Source organism: Hyla sarda, chromosome 4 (assembly GCF_029499605.1).
Source record: "Hyla sarda isolate aHylSar1 chromosome 4, aHylSar1.hap1, whole genome shotgun sequence".
In the NCBI taxonomy this organism is placed as follows: Eukaryota; Metazoa; Chordata; class Amphibia; order Anura; family Hylidae; genus Hyla; species Hyla sarda.
Window position 1 is genome coordinate 305,455,976 of NC_079192.1, and position 27,121 is coordinate 305,483,096.

The 27,121-nt window shown below is 44.2% G+C and overlaps 1 protein-coding gene across 7 annotated transcripts; it reads right to left on the reverse strand.

The window, feature by feature from the left end:
• Positions 1-332: 332 nt before the first annotated feature.
• On the reverse strand, positions 333-25,564 carry LOC130369453 (uncharacterized). Of its 7 annotated transcripts, XM_056574749.1 has the most exons (5): positions 14,564-15,365; positions 6,652-6,841; positions 5,684-5,825; positions 1,957-2,041; positions 333-1,827 (listed from the first exon to the last, which is right to left on the reverse strand). In XM_056574749.1, exons 2-5 carry the CDS (start codon positions 6,803-6,805, stop codon positions 1,666-1,668), a joined length of 543 nt encoding a protein of 180 aa, XP_056430724.1. In that variant the 5' UTR covers positions 6,806-6,841; positions 14,564-15,365; the 3' UTR covers positions 333-1,665. The 7 variants fall into 7 exon arrangements, 1 of the variants encoding a protein (XP_056430724.1); XR_008892761.1 differs by adding an exon at positions 25,521-25,564 and having other exon boundaries at positions 333-2,041; positions 5,684-14,752; XR_008892765.1 differs by lacking the exons at positions 5,684-5,825; positions 6,652-6,841.
• Between the last annotated feature and the right edge of the window lie 1,557 nt (positions 25,565-27,121).

The window sequence follows — 27,121 nt, forward strand, 5'->3', positions numbered from 1 at the left end:
TAGCAGGAATGGCACATTCATCAGAGTCTAAGGCTGCTTTCACACCATGATTAAAGCCTACCGCTGCCAGATCCGGCTGGGGGACAGGAAAATCGGGCGCTCCCGTACCCCAGCTGGACCCGACCCCTTCTCTTTCATTTGAATGAGCCGATCAGAGTCAAACAGTGACTCTGGTCAGCTCATTTTTGCCCCGCATTCGGTTTTGTGACCAGACCTAATACCGTAGTATACTACGGTTTTAGGTCTAGTCACAAAACCGCATACGGGGCAAAAATGAGCCGACCGGAGTCACTGTTTGACTCCGGTTGGCTCATTCAAATGAGTGGGTTTCAGTGCCAGTCCGACTGGGGTATGGGAGCGCCCGGTTTTCCTGTCCCCAGACGGATCTGGCAGCTGTAGGCTGCAATCATGGTGTGAATGCAGCCTAAGAGAGATGGTGAGTAAATACATCATTATATATTGTAATACAGACACAATCCAATCTGCAAAAACTCATTTCACCAGCTAAACCCCAGGGGTAGAGCTAGAGCAGGACAGCCCAGACATCGGGACCAACGCGGAGTGGGTGAGTGGCACTTCGGTGCCTGTGTCGTTCTTCTATCTTTGGCACAGCAGGTCATGCCAGCCGGGCTCATAGCCTCTATGTGGGGTGTTTGATTCTCACTCTGCACAGAACTCTCAAGCGCTCAGTATTGATTTTCCTTTGCAGGATTTATTCTACTATACAATTCTGCTACATAAGACTGGTTTATTATTTGCTATCCATTTACAGGATCATCTATAGTCTCTTTTTTCATCCCAAGCCGGCATGCTACTGTTGCTATATCGACATACTGTTGCTACATTTTTGTTCGCAGGGACACGGTTGCTGTATTTAATTGTTGCTACTTTTTTTGCAGGGATATAATTCCTTGCAGGGATATTTTATTTATTTATTTATATAGCGCCTACAGATTCCGCAGATATATCAATCCTATATTGCTGTTGCACTTTATTGCTGTTATATCTTCTCTGCAGGAATATATCATATAACATTATATATCAATAGTCTATTTGATCCACTAGATGTGAGCAATATTCTTATTCCCCAGGGCATATCTACCATTTGTGATAAAAATTATTTATAATAATAACAACATTAATTTCTATCTCACACAGCCGTAGGGCCCTACGGCTGTGATTTTAGGATTGTTTTGCTATTTCTTACATTAAATATTATAACCTTAATTGGTCTGGAAAGTTAATGTTTTTCATCTGAACCATCCATCCATCATACACTTTTTTGAGTGATATAGTTGAGAACTGAGTCTGAACTGAGGCACCAGAATCGGGAAGAGAATAACACCGCAGGCCGGGACAGCGATACTGCAGGCAACAGGAGAGCATAGGAGGTAAGTATAGTTTTTTTTTAATGCAGGCAGCCTGGGCATGTTGGTAAATAAAAAATAAATAAATATTTTTTCCAGAGTACTCCTTTAAGAATATTCACAATAGTGTGAACTTAGTGTTTTAAAGTACTCAAGATCTATCTATTTGTCTCATTTCTATCTACCTATTTAGCTATGTATATATCTAGTTCATATCTATCTACCTATTTAGCTATGTATGTATCTATGTATTTATCTATCTGTCATGCACCAATAGTCCATCCTCCATCCTCCGCTCTCATTCAATCCTCTTTCTCCTCTCCTGCTCCCGCCTCCACCTTATCCTCTTCTTTATTTCTCTCTCCTTCCTCTGCTTTGCTTTATAGTGTGAATGTGGAATTCTAGGTAAGACACGTGTTAATATATACTTAAAACTTCTAGCCAATCCATAATTTTCTGCCTAGAAAAGAAATAGTGAAGGTGTTATAAAGATGAGACAGTTCTATACAGTAAGAGCAGTGTCCATAATGGCTGATTCACATGATAGAGACAAGATAAGTGTAATTCATAAATGATGACAATAACTTACTGGATGTAATCCAGCAGCCATATGACGATCCATATACCCACCATGGTCCCAGTCAATATCCAACAAAACTGCAGCTCTGTAAGGACTAAAAAATAAAGTTATGATTAGAAAACTCTTCCTATACATTCCTTCCATTACCCATAGACAGTAGTGATGCCCTCTAGGCCAGTGTTTTCCAACCAAGGTGCTTCCAGCTGTTGCAAAAGTACAACTCCCAGCATGCCCAGACAGCCAAAACTACAACTCCTAGCATGGCCGGACCGTCAACGGCAACAGCTGGAGGCACCCTGGTTGGGAACCACTTCTCTAGTCTCTGCCATCTTCCAATGAAATCAGACATAAACAACATGAATAAAAAGAATTTTTGAGGTACCTACCTGCCATTCTGTCTCCAACAACCCGCAAAGAACTCAGCCATTCATCATTGTTACATCATAATGATGATGTCATAATGAGAATTAGAATCAGCCTAAGAATGAAGGAAAATGTCTGCAGCAATGTTACCTGCCTGTGAATATATAAATTATTGTTAGACTCTAATAATATACCTGGTGGGTTTTTGTAGCTATCAGCAGCTAGGACTCATAGCTCATGCTGGATATCACCCTGATTAACCCTTTAGACGCCACAATCAAAGTTGATCTTGGCATCTAAAGTTATCAAAAGTTCATTGTTGGGAGCTCAAGGATGCTAATCGGAACCACAGTGGAAAAATCCTTTCTTCAATAAAATGTTTCAATAAAATGTTATCCCAAATTTTTCCTTTTCACAAGGGATAATAGGAAAAACTTTTAAAGACTTTCACGAAAAGTCGTCAAACACCTGTGGGGTGTAAAGGCTCACTGTACCCCTTGTTACGTGCCTGGAAAGGTGTAGTTTCCAAAATAGTATGCCATGTGTTTTTTTTCTGTCATGGCACCATAGGGGCTTCCTAAATGCGACATGCCCCCCAAAAACCATTTCAGCAAAATTTGCTTCCAAAAGGCCAAATGTGACTCATTCTCTTCTGAGCATTGTAGTGCGCCCGCAGAGCACTTTACGTCCACACATGAAGTATTTCCATACTCAGAAGAAATGGGGTTACAACTTTTGGGGGGCATTTTCTCCTATTACCTCTTGCAAAAATTGTAACTTTGGGGAAAAAAAAACTGCATTTTAGTGAAAATTTTTTTTTTTCATTTACACATCTGACTTTACCGAAAAGTCATCAAACACCTGTGGGGTGCTAAGGCTCACTGTACCCCATGTTACATAACATGAGGGGTGTAGTTTCCAAAATAGTATGCCTGCGCAGGACATCAGCAGCGCTACCTCCTAGACGTGTGGTGGCTGATGAATATAGATGTGCCGCGCAGGCTCGTCTCCTTAACCAGGCCCCTCATGTCCCATGGCTACCACCGACCTCCCCTCTTAAAGCCCACAGCAGTTCTTCAGTGCTACGTTTTTAGCGCCCGGCCTGAGCTGCACAAAGCAGTTATGCTGAGATCAGTTCTGTGTCCTGTTTCCTTTGCTACAGCAACCGCCGGCTGCTTCCCTTAAGCGACGGCTGCAGCCCATGGCTCCTCATGACACTTGTGTGTCACTTTTCAGAACAGGCGGATGGCCCAGTCCACGGATGGCCTGGCCCACCGGGCAAATGCCAGTCTGGCTCTGGTGGCCACACAAAACTTTTGTTGCCAAGATTTAGATATTAATGTCTGTGTGTTGAGTTATTTTGAGGGGACACAAGCTTAAAGGAAATCTGTCATCAGTGTCACCTGCACTAACCTTTCGGTAAAGACAGGTAGTGCAGGTGACACTGATGACAAAAGTACTTACCTTGTCCCGTTCTGTGCAGTCGTTCTCCAGTAATCTTCTCCAGTATCTTCCACTCCGGGCCCAGCTTGGAGCATGGCTGGAGCTTAGTGACATCACCGCTGCTGTTCTGTAGCAGCTGGACCCAGCAGAGAACAGCAGTGGTGACATCACTAAGCTCCGCCCATGCTCTAAGGCGGGCCCGGACCTGAAGATACCGGAGAAGGTTACCAAAAGAACAACTGCACGGAATGGGACAAGGTAAGTACTATTGTCATCAGTGTCACCTGCACTACCTGTCCGTACCAACAGGTTAGTTCAGGTGACAATGATGACAGATTTCTTTCCGTGTTCGAGGCCGCCCCCTTGTGACGTCACACCCGCCCCCTTGCTGTCACGGCCCCTTCCCACGAGGGGGCAGCCTCGAACACGGAAGCCCGCACACAGCGTTCGGAGTAATAAACTTCCGGACGCTGCGAGCGGAGCTCCGGAAGGCAGGGCAGCGGAGAACCCCTTTAAACTCTGTTATACAGGCTGTGCACTGACTTTGTGTCATTGTAGCAGAAGGTCATAATAAATGATTTACAAAAATGTGAGGGGTGTACACACTTATTTTAGATACTGTATTTTTTGCTTTTGAAAAAGGGGCCAGGAAGTCCCGAAACGCATCCAGCCTAAAAATTGACTAAAGAAAGTACTCTGGATGTACATTAAAAATGATACGCCTATTACCACTGCAGTGTGCTACATGATACGGGTGATTGACAGCCCATACTCCCGCCATGGCTACACAAGGTTTAGCGTACATATACATCTGAACAGAGAACAACCAAGTTCCCTATTCACTGCTTCTGTTGATTTTCACTTCTTCCGAAGATTTAGCACGGACTGTTCGCTGTCATGGCTGACCTGTATTCTTAAAAAATAAAAAGGAGGGTAGTGCAGCTCACTCAGCTGCAGTCCCGAGGGTAACTGGAAAGTCTAAATCCCAAAAGACTTGCAACAATGTAGCCGAAAATAATTAAACAACAAGTGTATAACCAGTCCTCAAGGGATTACAAAGAGGAAAAGAAGAAAAAAGAGGACGGGGGAAGGGAAGGTGTAAAATGTGATGTATAGTGGAAATGTAAAACATATGTATATGGATAATCAGAATAAAGTGTAAAATAAATGTATACCCATTAAGTGGTGGTAATTATGCTCAATCTATATATAACTAAAGACGCAGCCCCGCATAGAATGCAAGTGCTGCAGGGAGATTGCGGGAGGTCTCAGCAGCGGGCCCCCCACAATCAGACATCTTATCCCCTATCCTTTGGATAGGGGATAAAATGTTTTTGCACGGAATACCCCTTTTAATCCTATTGCTTACATTATTTTATCAATTTTTTATAAATTTGATTTAATCTATTATTTCTTTTGTTGTTCAACTGTTTTTTATTAAATCATTTTTCTTTAAAACAGATATTTGACAGTAAAGAAAATATAAGTAAATAAAATAATGAACAAAGGTCATTACATATTAACAAGACCAGGTTACAATATGGTAATCTGCATAGATCGGGGTGCCAAGATGTAGTAAAGTCCAGATTTTCTCAGGTCGGCTCTGTGAGTATCCAGGGAAGGCCCCACATCAGGGACATTGAGCATAGCTAGAAGCCGTTATCTGATAAATAATGAAGCTAGGATTTTATGAAGTGGTATTATTATTTCTAATTTACATTGAGCGCCATTATTACTTTTGTGGTTTAGGTTTGAATGCTTGGCATGTAACATCACTTGATTTATTTTGTTAGCTATTAGAATGTATCATAACTGCAGCACTGCTAGTCTGTCTGTCTCTCTCTCTCTCTCTCTCTCTGAGAACAATAAACATTTATTTGTTAGAATGAATGTAACAAGGTATCTACAATGTGCTGTTATTACACTTTACCACAAGATGTCAGTGTTGCACGCTGTTTTATAAATGTGATTGTAAGCGTGAACATGTTCAAAGGCTCTATGCCCATATATGGTCGGTTCAGAAGCTTTGTCCAGGCGGGGCCTGTCAGACCTTCCACAAAAGGACAGCAACACTGAAAAACAATTAGCAACAAGTCCGTCATGGCTCTATAAATGATATTGATGCTCTGTACAATCAGTTGTATATACCAGCCATTCTATCACTGGTATTAGATAACAGTTACGTTTATGCTTTCGAAGAATTGCACCACGTTTCCTAGAGATCTGATCAGCTACTCCCTTAAGACCACCCACTCTACAAGGATCCCACTGTCACATATATATCCAAACATAGATCACTGAATATCAGAAAGCAAGTATATGCATTGAGTAATGAATTTCCGATATCTCTGCAAAAAAAAAGTCAAATAACAAAGCACATATTTTATAAAACATAGTTGAATTAGCTTTTTTTTTTAGGATATCATTTCTAACATTTCCGCAAATGACATGAAAGCAAAGGTGACTTGCAGTGACATTGATAGGTTTAATGTAGGGCAATATGTGGCCTGTGTGTTATACAGCTGTGGTGTCTGTGGGGTGCAATGCAGGGTAGATGTTATAACCCAAGGGGCAGGTGTTAACCCCTTCTTGTTGTGATGCCAGGGCATGGTTTAGCCTTAACCACCCGAAGGTAATACCGCTAGTCCTGGGCTAGGCACGGAGGCAATGAAGACACCGATGCCAAGTTACGAACAAACGGTAGCTTTACTGAGGTTAGACAGATGACACAGTCTATGCAGTACAGCCAGAATCCCAAGGAGGTGACCAGTGACACAGGGGGACCTTGCAGGCTTGCTGGGACTTGCAGTATGTAGAGACACTTTAGTGCAGGCCACGGTGACTATATAGAAGACTTGACTGACTTGACAATTGACATGAAGATGACTTTGAGCTTACTTGAGCTGACTTTGTGGCTGCAGACTTTAGGCTTGAGGCCTCCAATGCTCTGGACACAGTCTGAGACGAATGCACTGGACCTCAGCAGGAGCAAGAATGCTGGAAGAGAGAGCTTGTAGCCTGGTTTTATAGGGTGGCTGTGCAAGGAGCCCATAGGTCACTTGGGGGGTCACCTGGTAACTCGTGCCTGCTGGTTAACAATCACATGGTAACAGCTATTAAAGAACCAATACATTTTATTATTCAAATTATGTACATAGGGGATAACACATAAAGTGGGCCCTGGGGACATGGAGAGACTCTGCCTGACAGGGCAGGAGAAGTACAGGGACACACCATCCCATACTGGTCCACCACAAATCCCCCCTCTTTAATGGAGTCGTCCTCGACGTCCAGTCCTGGAGGGCGGAGGACCAGAATGACCACAGGGGCCACAGAGTCTACGATAAAATGTCCTTACACGCTAAAAACATGTGAGGGTTATTAGACCTAGTAACTGCTTTAGGAATACGACTATAGGACAATATACATAACAATGCACATGACTTTCAGATTGGGCTGCCAGAGGCTTTTTACCCAATGCCTTGGCTACTGGGGTCCCTCGGTTGGACACACATCCCCTAGAACTCTATGCATTACTAGGCAACATTAGACATTTGTTATCTTATTTTTGTACGTGCGCTGTGAGTTAACAGGAATACCTTCTAGCCAGTAAAGTATCCTGGGAACGTGGACACATGAAAATATTAGACATTACACATAACAAACATTTTGTGTACTGGTACTGTGATAAATGCTACAGCCCTAATGTGATAATAGACATGCGTGCATGACTTAACGTGGTGTCAGTGGACTATGGAACTTGGCCTTGAGTGGACCGTTGGGACCTACGCAGCACCACCTTTTGGGATTCAGGAATGCCTACTTCTTCGAGAGCTCTTGACTCGATTGGAATTGCAACAGGCTCTCCCTCATCGAACGCTGGAGTAGGTAGCGGTTCTGGACTGTAAGGACTTGGACTTGTTGGCAGAGACACTGGTGAGACAGGTGATCTGGAGATTAGGGTATAGATTGGTGCCAACGGTGACAGGACTGGTGTGGCGACTAAGGTTGGTTGAACAGGTCCCGGGTTTGGCGAGATACAGAAGACTGGTGGTTGCCTTGGGGAGGACATAGGGACATCCATGGATGGGTGGATTCCCTCGCCCGTCACATACTCCCTTGCAGGTATGACACCTGGTGGAGAAGGTGCTGGGAGCAAGGATAGGTCTTCCTTGAGACACAGCTTGATTCTGTTACGATGGACAACTTGCGGCTCGTTCCCAGATTTTTTTTACCTTATACACGTCAGAGTATGGATAGGGTACGGCCATCACTGTGTATGGTTCTGTCTCCCAGATAGAGTCTAGTTTATGAGTTCTCGGGAACTTCCGCAGCCAGACTTTGTCACCTAGCTGGAGGGGTTTGGCGGAGGCATGGCGGTTATAATCTTGCTGTTATCTTTGTTGAGCCTTGCCCATCTTTTTGCCAACAATCTCTTTTGCTTCTTGGCTCCTTCTTTGATGGTGAGAGACCCACTCCATGGAGGCTTGCGGGTAGTTATTGAATGCCCGGTCCTTCGGCAGCTGCCCATGACACCCCATCATCAGGTAGAAAGGGGTGTTCCTTGTAGAACAATAAACCGTGTTGTTATAAATCTCCAACAATTCGGGCAACAATCGGGGCCACTCTTCATGCTTGGATACAGAAGCTGCTCGCAACATGTGGATGAAGACTTGATTTATGCGCTCACAGAGCCCGTTCCCTTGAGGGTGGTAAGCAGTAGTCCGAAGTTTCTTACAGGCGTGGAACTGACACAGCTCCTGGAAGAGTTGGGCCTCCAAGGCCGTTCCACGGTCCGTTAGGAAAGACTGCGGACACCCAAGGATTTGCACCCAATTGGAGTAGTACATCTGGGCCGCTGTCTTGGCTGTGAGGTCTAGACATTTGAAGTAGTGATCCACCATGGTGAGAGCATAAGTGTACCCGGACCGGGTAGGAGACAACTTGCCATGGTCTTGCGCGACCAACTGATTAGGCCTTTCCCTCTGGATGGAATGGAGGGGTGCTCTTGCGTCCTTGCACGCATTCTTAGTGACGTTGCAGACTGCACACTCACTGCACCATTTCTCAATGTCGCTCCGCATTCCAATCCAGTAGAATCTTTGTCTGACAGTAGCCTCGGTCTTGTGGACTCCAAAGTGTCCCGATTGATCATGATATGCGTTGAGGACCATCGCAGCATCTCTTCGGGGAACAAAATTCTGATGAGGTCTATCACCAGAGACCGGATCCAAAGAATTTCGGTACAACAGTCCCTTGAGCATGAACAGTCGCTCCCTGTGTCGCCATAGTCACACTGGGCCTGGCGTAGACGGGTTGGTACCTTTTTTGTCAGAAGGTAGTCCAACAGATCCCCCATGAGTCGACTTTTGTCTTGTAGACTCTTCCAGGTGCATAGGTCTTCTTGAACTTTTTCGGACCTTGGTTCAACGTCCTTAAGGGCGGTCTTAACCTTCTGATTCACAAACTTCTGGTAAAATGGGGGCATCTCCACGTATTCCCACTCGTCTTCGACAGGTGGTTCTTCGCTGGGGTCATCGGAGACAGCACATCAGCGTTGAAATTTGACTTGCCGCTCCTGTACTTGATGGTGAAACTGTAATTGGCCCATCTTGAGGCCCAAAGCTGCTCGATGGCACCCAACTTGGCAGTATTCAGATGAGTCAACGGTTATTATGCGTGTAGACACTGAAGGGCGTGGCAGCCAAGTAGTCCTTAAACTTTTCAGTCATGTCCCATATGAGGGCGAGAAGTTCCAGCTTGAAGAAGCTGTAGTTTGCCTTGTTTTTTTCTGCTCCTCGCAGGTTTACGACTGGCATAGGCTATCACTCACTCTTGCCCTTCTTGAACTTGGGACAGGACAGGCCCCAGACCTTCGAAGCTGGCATCAGTATACAGCCAGAACGGCTAACTGTAGTCTGGATACGCCAGGATGGGTGGTTCTGTCATCAGATGTTTAAGAGCTCGGAACGCTGTCTCTTGCTCCTCGGCCCATTCAAAAGATAGTCTTCCACTGTAGTTCTCCTTCGTCGTACCTGAAGGAGAGCTACGAGGGGTTCTGCAATCTGGGCGAAGAGGGGAATGAAGTGGCGGTAGTAGCCGGCAAATCCCAGGAAGCTCCTGATATCTTTCACCGTGCAGGGGGCAGGACAGTTATTGACAACCTCCACTTTTTCAAGATTGGGATGGACTCCCTCAGTGCTGACAACATGATCTAGGTAGTGTACCTGAGGTTTAAGCAAATTACGGCAAATTACGGCAAATTTGACGGCTTGATCTTCAGCCCATGCTTGATCAGGACTTAGAAGACGTCTGACAGATGACTGAGGTGTTCCTGGTAGGACTTGGAATACACAATGACATCGTCCAGGTACAATAGGACACTTTGAAAATTCAGATGGCCCAGGCACCGCTCCATCAAACTCTGGAATGTAGCAGGGGCATTACATAGCCCAAATGGCATACTCCTAAACTCGAACAGTCCCATGGGTGTCACAAAGGCAGTCTTCTCTCCGTCTTTAAAAGCCATAGGCACTAGCCAATATCCGCTGGTTAAGTACAGGGTGGAGAAGTAAGCAGCCGACCCGAGAGCTGTGAGTGACATCTTAAATTTTTAGCAGTGGATAAGCATCCTTATGTGTGACGTTGTTCAGCTTCCTGTAGTCAACACAAAAGCGGATAGTTTCATCTCTTTTCTTGACCAGAACAAGGGGTGCTGGCCAGGGACTCTGATTCTCTTGCATGACGTCCGCCTACATGCCTGGCACGACCGGGCAATGCCTTTCTTTAATTGGTGGGCTGTCGTCGGTGAGGATTCTGTATTGGATCATAGAAGTATGTCCAAAGTCTGTGGGGTGTATACTAAAAACCTTGTGGTACCTTTTGGCGATGTTGAGGACTCCCTTGACTTGATCCCTTGGGGAATTATCTTCTCCTACTTGGAGTTGCACCCACCAGGGCTCAGGAGGACATGTACCGGATCCTTCAGTCACTTGGGCCGCAATCTCTTGGGCCATCTTGCGTTCTGTTAGGATGTCCCTTGACTCTAGGAGATACAGCTGGGCTACTGGAGTATATGTAGATAATACAGTAGCAACATCAGACAGATTGACTAACCGGACTGGAACTCTCCCTTTGGTAACTTTGACAAGGTTTCTCGCAGCTCGGACAAGGGGATGATCTCCCAATTGCATAGGCTCCAGCAGAGCTTGATAGTCCTTGTTCCTTACTCCAGGACGTGCACGGCACCAGATGATGGTCTCTGTGTTGGGTTGCAAGGTCACCAACCTGATGTTTTGAATTCGTACTCTACAGATTTCACTTTGCTTGTTGGCAAACTTCTGCTCCGCCTGTAGAACTTTTAATTGGTGCTGCGCAGCCCGCTGGCCTGAAGGAGACATATGGGAAAGAGAGACATGCAAGGCATCTACTGTTTTAGCAAAACAGTTTTTCATAATGTTCATTCCCATTTTAAACTCAGCAGATCCCTTATCTGCCACATCAGTTACAATCACTCCCTGCCCTCTAAGTACATGCTTTCCCAACTGAATGGTTGGCTCCAAATATCCATGTCTGTGTATTGGTTGCCCGTTACCCGCCACTACTCTAAAGTCAACATTATCAGGCTCACACAATAAACTAGCATCCCAGTGCTCATAAAAATTTTTTTTTTTAGGTATAGTAGACATTTGTGACCCTGTATCTATCAATGCCTCCAACAGTACACCTTCTACAATAACTGTTACATAGGGGCAGGAGGAGACATAAAGTGAGAGTCCTGACTTAGGTCGTTCTGAAGTTGGGACTGCTGGCTGTTTTCCTGGGGGCCGGTCCTTGACCCCAGAGGAAATCCCGTTTAAACCCCAGCAGTGTATTGTCCAGTAGCCAGACTTGTTACAGTTAGTACAGAAGGGTCTTTTACTCCCAGAATACCTAGCGGGTGAAGGAGCACAGTAACTGGGATCACACGGGGCAGAAGTAGAAGGCAATTTTCTAGGCAAGCATTGCTCAAGGGAGAGTGGAGCAGGCCGGTTGGCAAGCTCCCTGATAACCTTAGTCAATTGTTCAATGTCCTGTCTAATACTCTGTAGGTCTGAATCTGTAGTGACTGACAGGGTTGCTTGGACTGCAGTCGGTACAGTTGAACGGGGCGCTATAGGCCTGACTGTCACCCCTGAGGGGTCCTGAGCAGGTGTAAGGGGAGTACAAATATCTTTAGACTCAGTCCCGGACTCAATTACTTGAATAGCTAGTCTTTTTAAAAGCAGAAAATTACATATTGGAGTTTTGGACTGCTAACATTCTCATTTGGGCCTTGTCCTACTTGTTATGGGCCCCATCAATAAATCTGCCCATTAATGCTTTGTTGCCCTGCTCGGGTGTTAAACCATCTAATTTCAAATTTTTGGACAGTCTCTAGGGCATTCTGTAAGGCTACAGCATACACTCTCAAGGTCTCACCTGGCTTCTGTCGCCTTTCATACAGCCGGAGACGTACCTGGCTAGGTGCGGACTTCTTCTAACGCTGATCCCTGTAGTTGTCCTGTGAGCAATTGCACCTGTTTATTAGGAGGGAAAGAGTAAAAGACAAGCTCAATCCTTTCCTTGAAATCTCTCAGGGTGAAGGGGTCTCCATTGTAGGTAGGGAGGACAGGGTTCCGCACGAATACCCGTGCAGATGCTGGAACATCAAGATTGTTGATGTTGGCTACAGGCAGGGCTGGCAAGATCCTCCTGGCTGCTGGGGCAGGTGATGACCTCACTGCTGGAGATGAAGGAGCACTGTCGCCTGATTGATCTGGAGAGCTGAGTTCTGACATCCTGTAAACTTTTTGAGTGTGTTGTCACTTTAAGAATAATTGAGTGCACTGTCACTTAAAGAAGAATTGAGAGCGCAGTCACTTTAAGATGATTTGAGTGCACTGTCACTTTAAGATGAATTGAGTGGGATGTCGCTTTAAGATGATGGTTGAGGTGCTACAGTGGCCTAATCTTGGCATGGTGGGAGCCCTCTGGGGGCGCTCCCCCTCTATTTTGCAGGTACCGGGAAATATAGTTGGGCACTAGGAGGTTAATGTGGCTATTTACCGGCACCAGAGACTGGATACTGATGCCCGAAGGTATTTCCAGAGTCTGTGCTGCAGCAGGTGCCGGGTAGTAGACAGAAGAGCCGGCCGCAGCCGCCGGAACCTGCAATATGGCTGTGCAACACAGGGCGGATCTTTGGTTCATCCTCGCAACACTGAAGAGGCGTCACCGCTGGGGACAGACGGGGCAGAGCTGCGACCACTCGCGCACGCAGGTAACATGGACCTATTTAACCCTTTCAGGTACCGACTCTTTACACTCCACAGCAGCAAACAGTCTTTCCTTCACCTCCCCCTGTATTTCACAAGCACCATTAGTAAACTTTCTGGCGCAAACTTCTGCCGCATCAGCATGCGTCTTTTGCTAACAGTATTGTACACAGTACAGACTAGGGGGGAGGACTTGTGGCATATGGCACAAACCCGTATCCTGTTCGTAGGACTCCAAAAGTTGTGGTGTCTGCGGGGTGCAATGCAGGGTAGATGTTATAACCCAAGGGGCAGATGTTATTAACCACTTTTTGTCGTGATGCCAGGGCATGGTTTAGCCTTAAAGAGGCACTGTCATTGTTAAAAACGTTTCATATATTGCAGGACTCATTATAATATGACATTTCGCAATATACACCTGTTAAAAAATTTTTACGTTTTCACCTGAAGTTCAAGCTCAAAATAGCCACCACTAGGGGTCGCCTGTCTTTTAGCCAGACAGACTAGTCTAGATTTTACAGCACACTGGATACCGGCTGTAAAGCATACCGGTATCCAGTATAGATTTCTATTGTGTATGCAAAACTACAGATAAAGGATGTGTGGACATGCTGGGAGCTGTAGTTTTAAAACAGCTGGAGGCAACACTGCTCTAACACAGTTATTTACAAACATTGCAGCTTCAGTTGTTACTAAACTACAACTCCCAGCATGCTGAAATAGTTAAAGCTTTCTCGGACTCTTGAATGACAAAGAAGTTGATCAGACATTCAGGAGTCTGATTAGCATCCAGCTTTACTAGGAGAAGATAAAACAGATAGAACATGTAGTCATAAAAATGCTGTACTTTTATCTAAAAAATCCTTGCACTAATTTTATAAAGATCTATTTTTATATTTATACATTTTATCCTGTTATGAATTCACGATAATGTCTTCTGATTACTGCAGGCAACCTCCAAGTATCTTCCTCTGACACATGACACAGCATAAAACCAGAGAGGAAAGGGTTACAGAGTAGAGAGTACTGATTGGCTGACTGCACAGGCTTGCTCCTGTGAGGGAGACAGACTGACACGCCCCCTCCAGCCAGCACAATGAAAAAGTAACTCACCAGCAGATAAATGCTTATATCTCTGGATATATAGGTCCCAGACACGTAAAATGTATATGCACATGATCAGGATTGGGTCCCGAGTAACATATCACTTTTTTTTGCACTATGACAGGTACGCTTTAACCACCCGAAGGGAATACCGCTGGTCCTGGGCTAGGCACGGGGGGCAAAGAAGACACCGATGCCAAGTTACGGACAAACGGTAGCTTTACTGAGGTTAGACAGATGACACAGTCTATGCAGTACAGCCAGAATCCCAAGGAGGTGACACAGGGGGACCTCGCAGGCTTGCTGGGACTTGTAGTATGTAGAGACACTTTAGCGCAGGTTAGGGTGACTATATAGAAGACTTGACTTGACTGACTTGACAATTGACATGAAGATGACTTTGAGCTTACCTGAGCTGACTTTGTGGCTGCAGACTTTAGGCTTGGGGCCTCCAATGCTCTGGACACACTCAGACGACTGCACTGGACCTCAGCAGGAGCAAGAATGCTGGAAGAGAGAGAGCTTGTAGCCTGGTTTTATAGGGGTGTGTGCAAGGAACCCATAGGTCACTTGGGGGGTCACCTGGCCACTAGTGCCTCCTGGGTAACAATCACATGGTAACAGCTATTAAAGAAACAGTACATTTTATTATACAACTTATGTACATAGGGGATAACAAATAAAGGGGGCCCTGGGGACATGGAGAGACTCTGTCTGACAGGACAGGAGAAGTACAGGGACACACCATCCCGTACCTGGCTATCACACAGCTGTTATCAGATACTAAACCAAAATCTTCCCAAACTTTTATTACATTGCACCTGAACTACCGTAAAGGTGCTTTTACACGTGAGGATTTAAGCAGTGTTTTTGTAAAATTATGTTCCATCCTTGTTCCATATTTCACATATAACAGGTGGTCTTTGTGCCTGTCCAGAGGCTCTAAGTCTATGGTTCAACCACATGTATGGCCTTTAGTGCAGATCACCCAGTTGTCAGTTTCCCTTTAACCCCTTAAGGACGCAGGTTGTAATTGTACGCCCTGTGCCTGCTCCTGTTCTATGACGCTCTCTCAGGAGCTGAGCACGCATTATAGCTGGATGATCAAGGCTGCTATCAGCAGTCTGGGCCTGTGCTTAACCCCATAAAGGAGAACTCTGGGATGTACTAATTATGCCCTATCCTAAGGATAGGGGATGAGTGTTAGATCGCAGGGGGGTCCGACCGCTGGGGCACCTTGCGATCTCCCAAATGGAGCCCTGATTTCCTGCATGAAACGAGCCCCCTCCATACCATTCTATGGCAGAGCCAGAGATTGCTGTGCCAACAATGCCATAGAACTGTTTGAAGGATGTGTCGGCCGCCACTTCCAGCAGTGGTTGAAAATGCCGAATTCCGTGCAGGAAGTCGGGGCTCCGTTCTGGAGATCGCGGGGTGCCCCAGTGGTCGGATCCCCCATGATCTAACACTTATCCCTTAGGATAGAGGATAATTTGTTCATCCCAGAGGTATCCTTTAAGGATGCAGGGTCTTTCCGTTTTTGCACTTTTGTTTTTTCCTCATCACCTTCTAAAATGTATCACGCTTTAAATTTTGCACATACAGACCCATATGAGGGCTTTTTTTTTGGGGGGGGGGGGCACCAGTTTTACTTTATAATGACATCAATCATTTGACCACAAAATTTACGGCAAAATCTAAAAAAAATATATTTGTGGGGCAAATTTGAAATTTGAAAATTGTGGGGCTTCCGATTCTATGAAGTGCACTTTTCGGTAAAAATAACACCATATCTTTATTCTGTAGGTCCATACGGTTACAAGGATACCTAATTTATATAGGTTTTATTTTACTACTTAAAGGGGTATTCCAGGAATTTTTTTTTATTTGACTATGCTACAGGGGCTGTAAAGTTAGTGTAGTTCATAATATAGTGTCTGTACCTGTGTGTGACGGTTTTCTCACAATTCTTATAAGATTTTCACCCCAATATTTATTTTTAACAGCATACAAAATGACTGCTGTCTGCTTCAATGGGTGGAGCGATTGCTTGGTGGGAGAGAGATCAATCTGCAACTAATGCAACAGCTGTAGGCACCCTGATTGAAAACCACAGGTCTTTTGAATGGATGCAGCTCATTTATGTTTCAATGGGTGGGGTGGCTGATGTGTGGGAGGGGGAAAATGGAATTATGGGATTTGTTTTGCAGCGGAGTACCACTTTAATGGGTGATGAGATCTTGTGCATTTTATTATGTTCTCTCTTTTAGTCTTATTAATATGTTGTGTTCTCATGTATATATGTTACTGAAAACTTATAGAATAGCTGTCAAGTCCACACAAGACTGGAGAAGTATTGATCGCCTTAGCTGGATTTTACAGTCACTAAGCACTAGAGATGTTATGCTGTGCTTACCATATCCGCATAGATTAGATAGATGGATGGATATATATGAAATAGATAGAAAGATAGATAGACAGATATGAGATAGACAAAAAAGAAAGTATGAAAGATATTCATAAGCGGAGCTGACGTCAGTGCCAGTTAAGCTGCAGAAGCCCCGCCCGTGCCAGTTTCAGCAAGATTTCCACATAGAATAAAACTACGGCCGGGTAGATCTGGGCAAGGTAGGGCTCGTTGGAATCAGCGTCTCCCCCACTATCCATCAGTACCTGTGGATAGTGCGGGAGAAAATATCTGACAGCTTTCCTTTAACCCCTTAAGGACACATGACGTACTGGAACGTCATGTGTCCACTCCCGATCTATTACGCGGGGCCACGTCGTGGCCCCGCGTCATAGCGGGTCGGGCCCGGCCTCTATTGTTAGAGGCCGGAACCCGTGGCTTATAGCGCTCGGCATTGATCGCTGTGCCGTGTGCTATTAACCCTTTAGACGCGGCGTTCAAAGTTGAACGCTGCGTCTAAACTGAAACCGAAAGCATGCCGGCTAGCTCAGTGGGCTGTTCGGGATAGCCGCGGCGAAATCGCGGCATCCCGAACAGCTTACAGGACAGCGGGAGGGCCCCTACCTGCCTCCTCGCTGTCCGATCGCCGAATGACTGCTCAGTGCCCGAGATCCAGGCATGAGCAGTCAAGCGGCAGAATCATCGATCACTGGTTTCTTATGAGAAACCAGTGATCAATGATAAAGATCAGTGTGTGCAGTGTTATAGGTCCCTATGGGACCTATAACACTGCAAAAAAAAAGTGAAAAAAAAAGTGAATAAACATCATTTAACCCCTTCCCTATTAAAAGTTTGAATCACCCCTTTTCCCATAAAAAAAAACACAGTGTAAATAAAAATAAACATATATGGTATCGCCGCGTGCGGAAATGTCCGAATTATAAAAATATATCATTAATTAAACCGCACGGTCAATGACGTGTGCGCAAAAAAATTCCTATCAATAAGTCCTATCAATGCAAAAATGGTACCGTTAAAAACTTCAGATCACGGCGCAAAAAATGAGCCCTCATACCGCCCCACACACTGAAAAATAAAAAAGTTATAGGGGTCAGAAGATGACAATTTTAAACGTATAAATTTTCCTGCATGAAGTTATGATTTTTTCCAGAAGTACGACAAAATCAAACCTATACAAGTAGGGTATCATTTTAACCGTATGGACCTACAGAATAATTATCAGGTGTCATTTTTACCCAAAAATTTACTACGTAGAAACGGAAGCCCCCAAAAGTTACAAAATGGCGTTTTTTTTTCAATTTTGTCTCACAATGATTTTTTTTTCGGTTTCACCGTAGATTTTTGGGCACAATGACTGACGTCATTACAAAGTAGAATTGGTGGCGCAAAAAATAAGCCATAATATGGATTTTTAGGTGCAAAATTGAAAGAGTTATGATTTTTTAAAGGCAAGGAGCAAAAAACGAAAATGCAAAAACGGAAAAACCCCCGGTCCTTAAGGGGTTAAGCATCATGGCAACGTTTCAGCTGCATGCAAAAGATGGAATGAACTCTATCCACGTTTTCCACTATTCCTTTGGAGTGCTGCAGTATTCTTTTGGTTATAGATAGATAGATAAATTAAGATCAGGGGTTAGGCATTGGTTGGATAGATAGCATTTCTGGATTAAAATCTTTCAATTTTATATCAGGAGCATCATTTATCTGCTCCTCTAAAGCCATCCCCTGGGTCTCGTTCGCGCCGCTCTGCTTAGCAATATTGATTGCCTTCTCCTTGATAAGTAGGCTGGGGCAAGCTGGATGACATCAGAGGTGCTGATGATCTTCAAACCCGCCTCCAGTGCAGTTAAGATTTAATTGACATTTTGCAAGATTGTGCTATATCTCAGGAATGGCTGAACGGCTTGGGGGTAAGGAATACATCGTTTCACTAAGGATCACCCACACTAACCACTTGTATTTTCAGGTTAGTGGGGTTAAGGCATCTATCAGACCTAGGCCTCTTTCTTTCCAAAAAACTTGAAACTGTCAAGATGAAATACTGACAAAGACCTTCTATGTGCCATTCTGGCATTCACAAGGGTGAAATAATATTGTAGCTATAGATCATCAATAAGCTTAGGCCTTCTTTATTATTCACTACACTACCACCAAGCTAAATTTTCCATTGATGACCCATTCTATGTGGAAACAAGTGACAACTTAGAAACCATTGGAAGAATCTCAGCTCAATCTTGCCAAGCAAAATCTCATCATGGCTCAAGACTCCCTAAGCTCCCGCACCCTTCACTATGAGAACTAAATTCTGAAAGTTCTTCTGTAGATGAAAGTTTCCTATCTGAAGACTCTTATATAATCACTCTATACAGAGGTGAATACCGGTATCCCATGAAGAAGGAGTACAAATACAATCTCCAGAGTTTCCTCAGAAATTGCGGTAACAGCCTTCTACCTTATGTCCAGGATTTTGAGTAGAATGTCACCTCACTGACACCATGTGTAAATTATCCTCCCTCTATAATTCGTCCAAAGTACCCATCACCTCTGAGGGACTATGACTGTTTAATGTGAATCACCAACATACAATCTCAAATCACATTAGGACATGGTCAGGGACATACTATCCACCTTGTTTGACAATGACAAAGCTTTATCACCCTATTCATATTCTTTTGTTTGAATGCCTTACTCATGAGTGTTTACAGTAAAGAAATTGAGGTGCAATTACATATTATGGTTCTGTGCATAGGCCATGTATTTAGTGCATAGGAAAGAATTCCATCCTGTCCTGTGAAATCATGAAAGACTACTTTAGGGAAGACCTGTCTAATCTCTCAGAACTGAATCCAATCCAATCGTACATGTTCCTGTTTGTTTAATATTGACACAGTATAATTTGTCATGTGCTGTTGTTCATCGTAGCTTGTATTTGTTTTTAAAGGGGTTGTTGGAGGGGGTGGGGGTGAAAGGATATAACTATATTTTCCTTCTTCGGTCTACTGGAGCTTCAGTCTCCCCGTCTTTGCCTGGTTCCTGTGTTAGGCTGGGTTCACACCACGTTATGCGGTTTCCCGACCGCAGGCAAAAACGCGGTCGACCACTTTTTGCCTGTGGTCGGGAAACCGCATACGGCCGAAAACGAAGCCGACCGGAGGCTGTGTTCACTCCGGTCAGCTCATAGACATACATTAACTACGGTTCCCGAATATGGCTGAGTGCGAGCGCCGCGATTAAGTCCCGGCCCCCTCCTCCCAGCCGTATACGGGAACCGTATTTAACAAAACGTGGTGTGAACCCAGCCTTAGGCTGACCCCACAGGACCTCAGTAACTTAGGAGGGACAGCACTGCAGCCACTGGCTGTGCAGGGTAGCTCCTATGGGGTCAACACATCACATGAACTGCGGGGGACCAAGAGTGCTGTGGGGAACTGAGGGACATTATAGCTTATTTTTCCCCCCCAGACAACCCCTTTAAGACTTACCAAGGACCTACACTCTTTTCTCATGACTGTATATATTATGTTAGGTGAGGCAGTATATCATAGGCTCCAGAGTTGGGTCCACTCCATACCCAGTGAATGCCAACTGCTATCTGGCGCTGATACCCACCATCAGAGATTACAAGAATGCAATCATTTAACTCTCTAGATACCACAGCCAATAGCAGTGTTGGTATCTAGGGAGTTATCTGACATGTGCCAGCCCTGTCAGGGTTTTGATCAACATACCTGTTATACTCTTTCAAGGTGCTGATCAGTTGACATGGCAGACAGCCTCAGTGGCTGCCACGTTAGATTTCCTAGTACAGACTGCAGATATGACATCCAATAGAGATGTGTGCCTTCAGCTTCCAAAAATAGCTAAAAACTACAAATTAGATATGCATTAAAGTTCCAACAAAAAAGTAATAACTGGATAAAACAACAAAAAGAATATAAAACGCCAATGCTTTCATGGGAGTGAAAATATATGGTGCAGAACCCGGAAGGGGAAACTGCCTTCCCGTGACATATCTCTCCAGAGGTAATATTAGACCACATAAAAAAGACAAAATGGACATAAACAAAAGGAAGGAACTGAATACAATCCCCTCCTCTCTGTTTTAAGACAGGAGTCTGATAAGACAGGAGTGACTGTCTTCCATGGTATACCTGATGTTTTGGAAATTCTTTTGTAGCCTTCTCCTGACTGATATCTTTCAACAAGATCCCTTGATGCTATTTTGAATGACATAGTATATGTTTTTCTGTCTGGGCTACCGATAGCACAATACAGCAGTCTCTCCTGGGGCCTCGTGCACATTAGATGAGCTGCACCTTTTTCTTTCAGATATATTTTGCATTTTTTCTTGCAGATATGACAGTACACAGAAAGACAGCAACATATTGCAGTGTACTGTATAATCAAACCATAACTTGTACAAGTCTCCTAGGAGGACTAAAGTGTAAAACGACAATGTATACTTTTCACAAATGTAGCCACTAATGAACTACATTTGCTCAACTTGAGTGATGAATTTAAGTCAGAATAATTGTTTGCTAATTCTGACATATAAACTCACTGGCAAAAATAAAAATGTGCACCAAGAGTCGAATGGAATTTTATATTAGGAATGCAATGATGATATATGTGTTACAATATTAGGGCAAAAAGATAAGTTAATAGGGAAAAACTGCATAACTGAAGGAAGGTTCCTCCTCTGTTGGGCCACCTCTAGGCTTAATACAAGATGAAATACAATTGGGCATGGAGGCATACAGGTTCTGTATGGCATCACGCTAAACTTTTACCCACAGATGTTACAGCTGGGCCTGCAGATCCTGCACACTTGTGGATTGCTGAAGCTGGCTTGCCATAAATGCTTTATTGGTGAGAAATCTGGCGACTAGGCAGGCCAAAAAGGTGTTGCAATCTGGCTTAGACATTCCTAAGAAACTTTTGTTGTATGTAGAATTGTACTGCTGAAAAATGCCATTTGGAACCCCTGCCATAAGATGCAACACATGTGGCCCAGGATGTCCTGCATACATCATTGAGGTGTTTGTGTCCCTCATAACAATACTGGTGATGATTGACTATTGTGTGTGTACGATTGCCCCCCAGATCATAACAACTGCAGTAGGGGCAGTATGTCACTTCACAACAAAGATAGGATTGAAAAGCTCACCACAAGGCCTTTATACCATAACTCAACCATTGCCTGATCCCAAACGGAATCTCGATTTGTTAATAAAGACGATATAGTCTATTAGCAGTCCACATTTCTCCTTCACAACACCACTTCAAACAAAGGACACGGTGGCTGGCTGTCAATAACAGGGCATATAATGGGCAGTGTGACACCTGTCTAGATGGTGGACAAAGAAACAGCGGGCGCTACTCATGCCACTCAGTGGATTGACCAGTTTGTTCTATAGGTGGTCTGCCTAGTCCATCCAGAGCCTGTTTGCTGTGTGTGTACATTCACATAACCAATGCTCCCAACACCTCCAAACAGTTTTGTGAGAACAGTCCAAATGGTGGGCAACTCCAGCAGAATGTCCATAGTGTGGACTAAGCCTTAGACTGTGTTCACACTGCATAATTTTGAGATTCAGTCAGCGCTAGTACCGCGCAGACATTGCCGACCCCATATTAGGCAATGTCTGCAGAGCGTAGATCAACCACAACATTCAATGAGTTCAATGTCCTAGCAGAATTTTTCGAGGGGATTTTCCATGCGGAAAGTCTGACTAGAAATGTCCACACTGCTGACATTTTGCACTGAATTTCCAAGAGGGAATTCCGAGCAAATTCCGCTTGCAGCTGGGGTTTATTTTAGATGGATAATGCGTATGTCATGGATCCACTGAGGGAATTCCTCGTGTGAACATACCATTACTGTTTAATGTTTATTGTACTTGTGTTTAGTTATACGTTTTTTTAAAGTGGGTACTCCAGTTTTTTTTTAAAAGTATCCCCTACACACTGTACGATCAGTGGGTCATGTTTTTCAAAACTAGAGTGCCCCTTTAATTCCTTATGGTGTGTACAGCACCCTGGAACTAAGGGCGTTCCATAAAATAAACAATGATAATAATGCAGTTTTGCAGCAATCCGACATTTATTTATTGCATTAATTTTTTTTGTCAGGGTGTACCAGCAGTGTTGATAAAAAAAAAAAAAAAATTCAGGTAGAAAAAACAGACATGGTCGCACATCTACAATCTTGTATAATGATCTAATTGCTTCTCAGCATAATATCAAAAACTAACAGGTAGTTAGTATACATTTTTGATCAAAAAGTACAAGCCCTATCAAAAAAAAAAAAACGTGATGTGAATAGGGCCCAATAGAAGTCTGTTTTGTTTTTGTTTCTTTCTGTGTGAATGCAACACTTAGGTCATCAGTATTAACTCCGGTGGAAACAAGTAGAAAACAAATGTTTTAAAATCAACTGGTGCCGGAAAGTTAAACAGATTTGTAAATTACTTCTATTAAAAAAATCTTAATCCTTCCAGTACTTATCAGCTGCTGTATACTACAAAGAAATTTGTGAAGTTTAGAGATGAGCGAACTTACAGTAAATTCGTCACGTCGGCTCGGCAGTTGATGACTTTTCCTGCGTAAATTAGTTCAGCTTTCCGGTGCTCCGATGGGCTGGAAAAGGTGGATATAGTCCTAGGAGACTCTTTCCTAGGAATGTATGCACCTTTTCCAGCCCACCGGCGCACCTGAAGGCTGAACTAATTTACGCAGGATAAGTCATCAACTGCCGAGCCGAGAAGTTTGTGACTAATCAAATTTACTGTAAGTTCGCTCATCTCTAGTGAAGTTCTTTCCAGCCTGACAACAGTGCTCTCTACTGACACCTCTGTCTGTGTCAGGAACTGTAGAGATTAGAAGCAAATCCCCATAGAAAACCTCTCCTGCTCTGGTCAGTTCCTGACACGGACAGAGGTGTCAGCAGAGAGCATTGTGGTCAGACTGGCAAGAACTTCACACATTTCTCTGTAGTATGCAGCAGCTGATAAGTACTGGAAGGATTAAGATTTTTAAATAGAAGTGATTTACAAATCTGTTTAACTTTCTTGCACCAGTTGATTTGATAACCATTTTTTTACACCGGAGTTCTCCTTTTAACCTTTTGGGGACCAAGAACGTACCTCTAAGCCTTGTCCCACTCCACTTCTATGACGTGGGCTCAGGACCTAAGCGCACGTCATAACAGGTCGGTCCCGGTGACTATCAGCCGCCGAGACCTGTGTCTAATGTCGGACATCACAGTTTGCAGTGATGTCCGGAATTAACCCTTTAGACGCCGCAATCAAAGTTAATCCAGGCTCTTAAAATTAAAGAGAAACAGTCCCGGCAGCTACGCGGAGCTGATCGGGACCACCGCGGTATAACCGCTGTGTCCCGATCAGCTTAGAGGACGGTGGGAGGGCCTTTACCTGCCCTTGCCGTCCAATTGCTACTAAGTTGCTCCAGGAGCACCAATAACACTGATCAATGCTATGCTATGGCATAGTATTGAGCAGTGTATGCAATCCAAGGATTGCATGTAATAGTCCCCTATGGGAACTATTAAATGGTGTAAAAAAAATAAAAAAAGTTAATACAGTGAAATGACAAATAAGCTGATCAGACATTCAGGAGTCTGTGAAAGCTGAATGACACACATAGTGACAGCGATGTTGATTAGCATCCAGCTTTATAAGGAACAGATAGAAAATGTATGCATAAAAACTACTGTGCAGTGATTTGCAGACTGCCCAAAGAGGAAAGGGTTACAGAGTGCAGTGATTTGCAGACTGAGTCATCCACAGTGAGGGAGAGAGATGGACAAGCCCCCTCCAGAAGGCAAGAACAGAAAGCAAATGAGCAACATATAAATGCTATTTGTTATGGATATATAGGTCCTACACACATAAAAATGATGAGGGACATTTATCAATGTTTGCTTATGTATTTCTTTTTTTTAGTAATTTTTTCCTTACTTTTTTTTGCTTATGTGTGACTTATTTATCAACCGGTTTCAGCCTGTTGATAATTTTCTTTCACGTAAGCAATTTTTCCTTTTTTACTTTGGTAGTAGCTTTTTCTACTCCATGTTTGAGCCGGAGTGAATTTAGTAAATTTTTAACCTTGTTTTTTTTTTTTTGCGCAGTTGCGACTGTCGCAGTTGATAAATACCCGACTAAAGAAAATCCATTTTGAAAAATTTACTACGTAAGCAAGTTTGAATTTTCTTGCCTTTCTTGTTCTTCATGCAAATTGTCGCACGAAAACAAACGTAGTAGCAGTTGCGACAATTTTGCGACAATTACAGTAAAGAAAACCTGACTAAACCCGTTGATAAATGTCCATCAATATGTACATGATCGGGATTAGGTACTGAGTAACATATTTTTTTTTTTTTTGCACCATGACAGGTACGCTTTAATATATTTGCACCCTCAGAATAGGGGACATTCCCAATAGTGGATGCGGACACACCTAATAGGGGACAAAACTCTCCCAATAGAGGACACAACACTCCCATTAGGGGACAAAACACTCCCATTAGGGGACAAAACACTCCCATTAGGGGACAAAACACTCCCATTAGGGGACAAAACACTCCCAATAGAGGACCAAACACACCCATTAGGGGAAAAAACAATCCCAATAGAGGACATAACACTCCCAATAGGGAACAAAACACTCCCAATGGGGGACAACCAGGGCTGCCGTCAGGGGTTACAGTAGAGCTGGGCGGTATGACCAAAAATGTGTATCACGGTATTTTTTAACTTATGGCGGTTCCACAGTATATAACGGTATTTCTTTCACCCCCCCAAATCATGTGACCCGCGAGCGCTGTTCTGCTCTCCTCCCCCCCCCCAAATCATGTTACCCACCAGCGCTGTTCTGCTCCCCCTCCCAATAAATTATCAGCCCAGAGGGGTACTACTCACATATGTCACTCGCAAGCACTGCCCTCCTCCTCTTCTTATTGCGGGCCACCGGCGCTGGAACTCTATTCTGTACGCCAGTGGTCTCCAACCTGCGGACCTCCAGATATTGCAAAACTACAACTCCCAGCATGCCCGCACAGCCAACGGCTTTCCGGGCATGCTGGGAGTTGTAGTTTTGCAACAGCTGGAGGTCCGCAGGTTTGAGACCACTGCTGTACGCTGTATCCCTATGCCCGGGCTGCAAAACATAAAGAAAAATAAACTTTAACTTACCAACGTCGGCCTCACACAGGGGACGGGAACATCTGAGAGCTGTCAGCCTATGGCCGGCCGGAGCGATGTCCCGCCCCGGCCAGTGATAGGCTGAGCCCACTGTCATGTAAGAAGCCGGCTTCTTACATGACAGTGGGCTCAGCCTATCACTGTCAGGTTGGAGACCACTGGCGTACAGTATAGAGTTCCAGCACCGGTGGCCCGCAACAAAGAGGAGGAGGAGGGCAGTGCTTGTGGGTGACATATGTGAGTAGTACCCCGCTGGGCTGATAATTTATTTGGGGGGAGCAGAACAGTAACAGTGGCCGGTAACATGATTTGGGGGGGGGGGGGAGGCGGGGAGCAGAATAGCGCTGGCGGGTGACATGTGAGTGGTTCCCCGATGTGGGAACAGCGCAGCGGGCTGATAATTCATTCATTCCCGAGGGAGAGGGGCCAAACTGGTATTGCGGTATGGGGAAAAATTCATATCGTACAGCACAAAAATTTTCGGTATTCGGTATGAACCGGTATACTGCCCAGCCCTAGATTACAGCCAATACCCCAGTAAGGGGCCCAGATTTCCCCCACTGCAGCAGCCCCAGTTCTTGAGATGAGCCAACTTACAGTAAATTTGATTCTTCACGAACTTCTCGGCTCGGCAGTTGATGACTTTTTCTGCATAAATTAGTTCAGCTTTCAGGTGCTCCCGTGGGCTGGAAAAGGTGGATACAGTCCTAGGAGACTCTTTCCTAGGACTGTATCCACCTTTTCCAGCCCACCGGAGCACCTGAAAGCTGAACTCATTTATGCAGAAAAAGTAATCAACTGCCGAGCCGAGAAGTTCGTGACGAATCGAATTTACTGTAAGTACGCTCATCTCTACCCAGTTCAGAAGCAGAAGATTGCCGTTTAACCCCTTAAGGACCAGACCAATTTAGCATTTTTGTTTTTTCCTCCTCGCCTTCTAAAAATCATAACTCTCTTATATTTCCATCCACAGACCCATATGAGGGCTTGTTTTTTGCGTCACCAATTGTACTTTGTAATTACATCACTTATTTTACCATAAAATGTACGGCGCAACCAAACAAATATTATTTATGTGGGAAAATTGAAAAGAAACCCGCAATTTTGCTAATTTTGTTTTCACGCTGTACACTTTCCGGTAAAAATGACCTGTTTTCTTTATTCTGTTGGTCAATACAATTAAAATGATACCCATGTTATGTACCGCTTAAAAAAAAAAATCTCAAACCATTTTAACAAAATTAGTGTTTGAAATTGCCCTTTTTGACCACCTATAACTTTCTCATTTTTCCCTATATGGGGAGATATGAGGGCTCATT

What these genes read in the sequence shown, in the direction of transcription:
- LOC130369453 (XM_056574749.1), bottom strand. Translation starts at nt 6,805, where the DNA reads ATGGGCTCCTTGCACAGCCACCCTATAAAACCAGGCTACAAGCTCTCT. An exon ending in TGCAACACTGACATCTTGTG is followed by an intron (nt 2,042 to 5,683) that starts GTAAAGTGTAAT and finishes TTTATTTTTTAG; the next exon opens with TCCTTACAGAGCTGCAGTTT. An exon ending in TGGCTGCTGGATTACATCCA is followed by an intron (nt 1,828 to 1,956) that starts GTAAGTTATTGT and finishes TTTCTTTTCTAG; the next exon opens with GCAGAAAATTATGGATTGGC.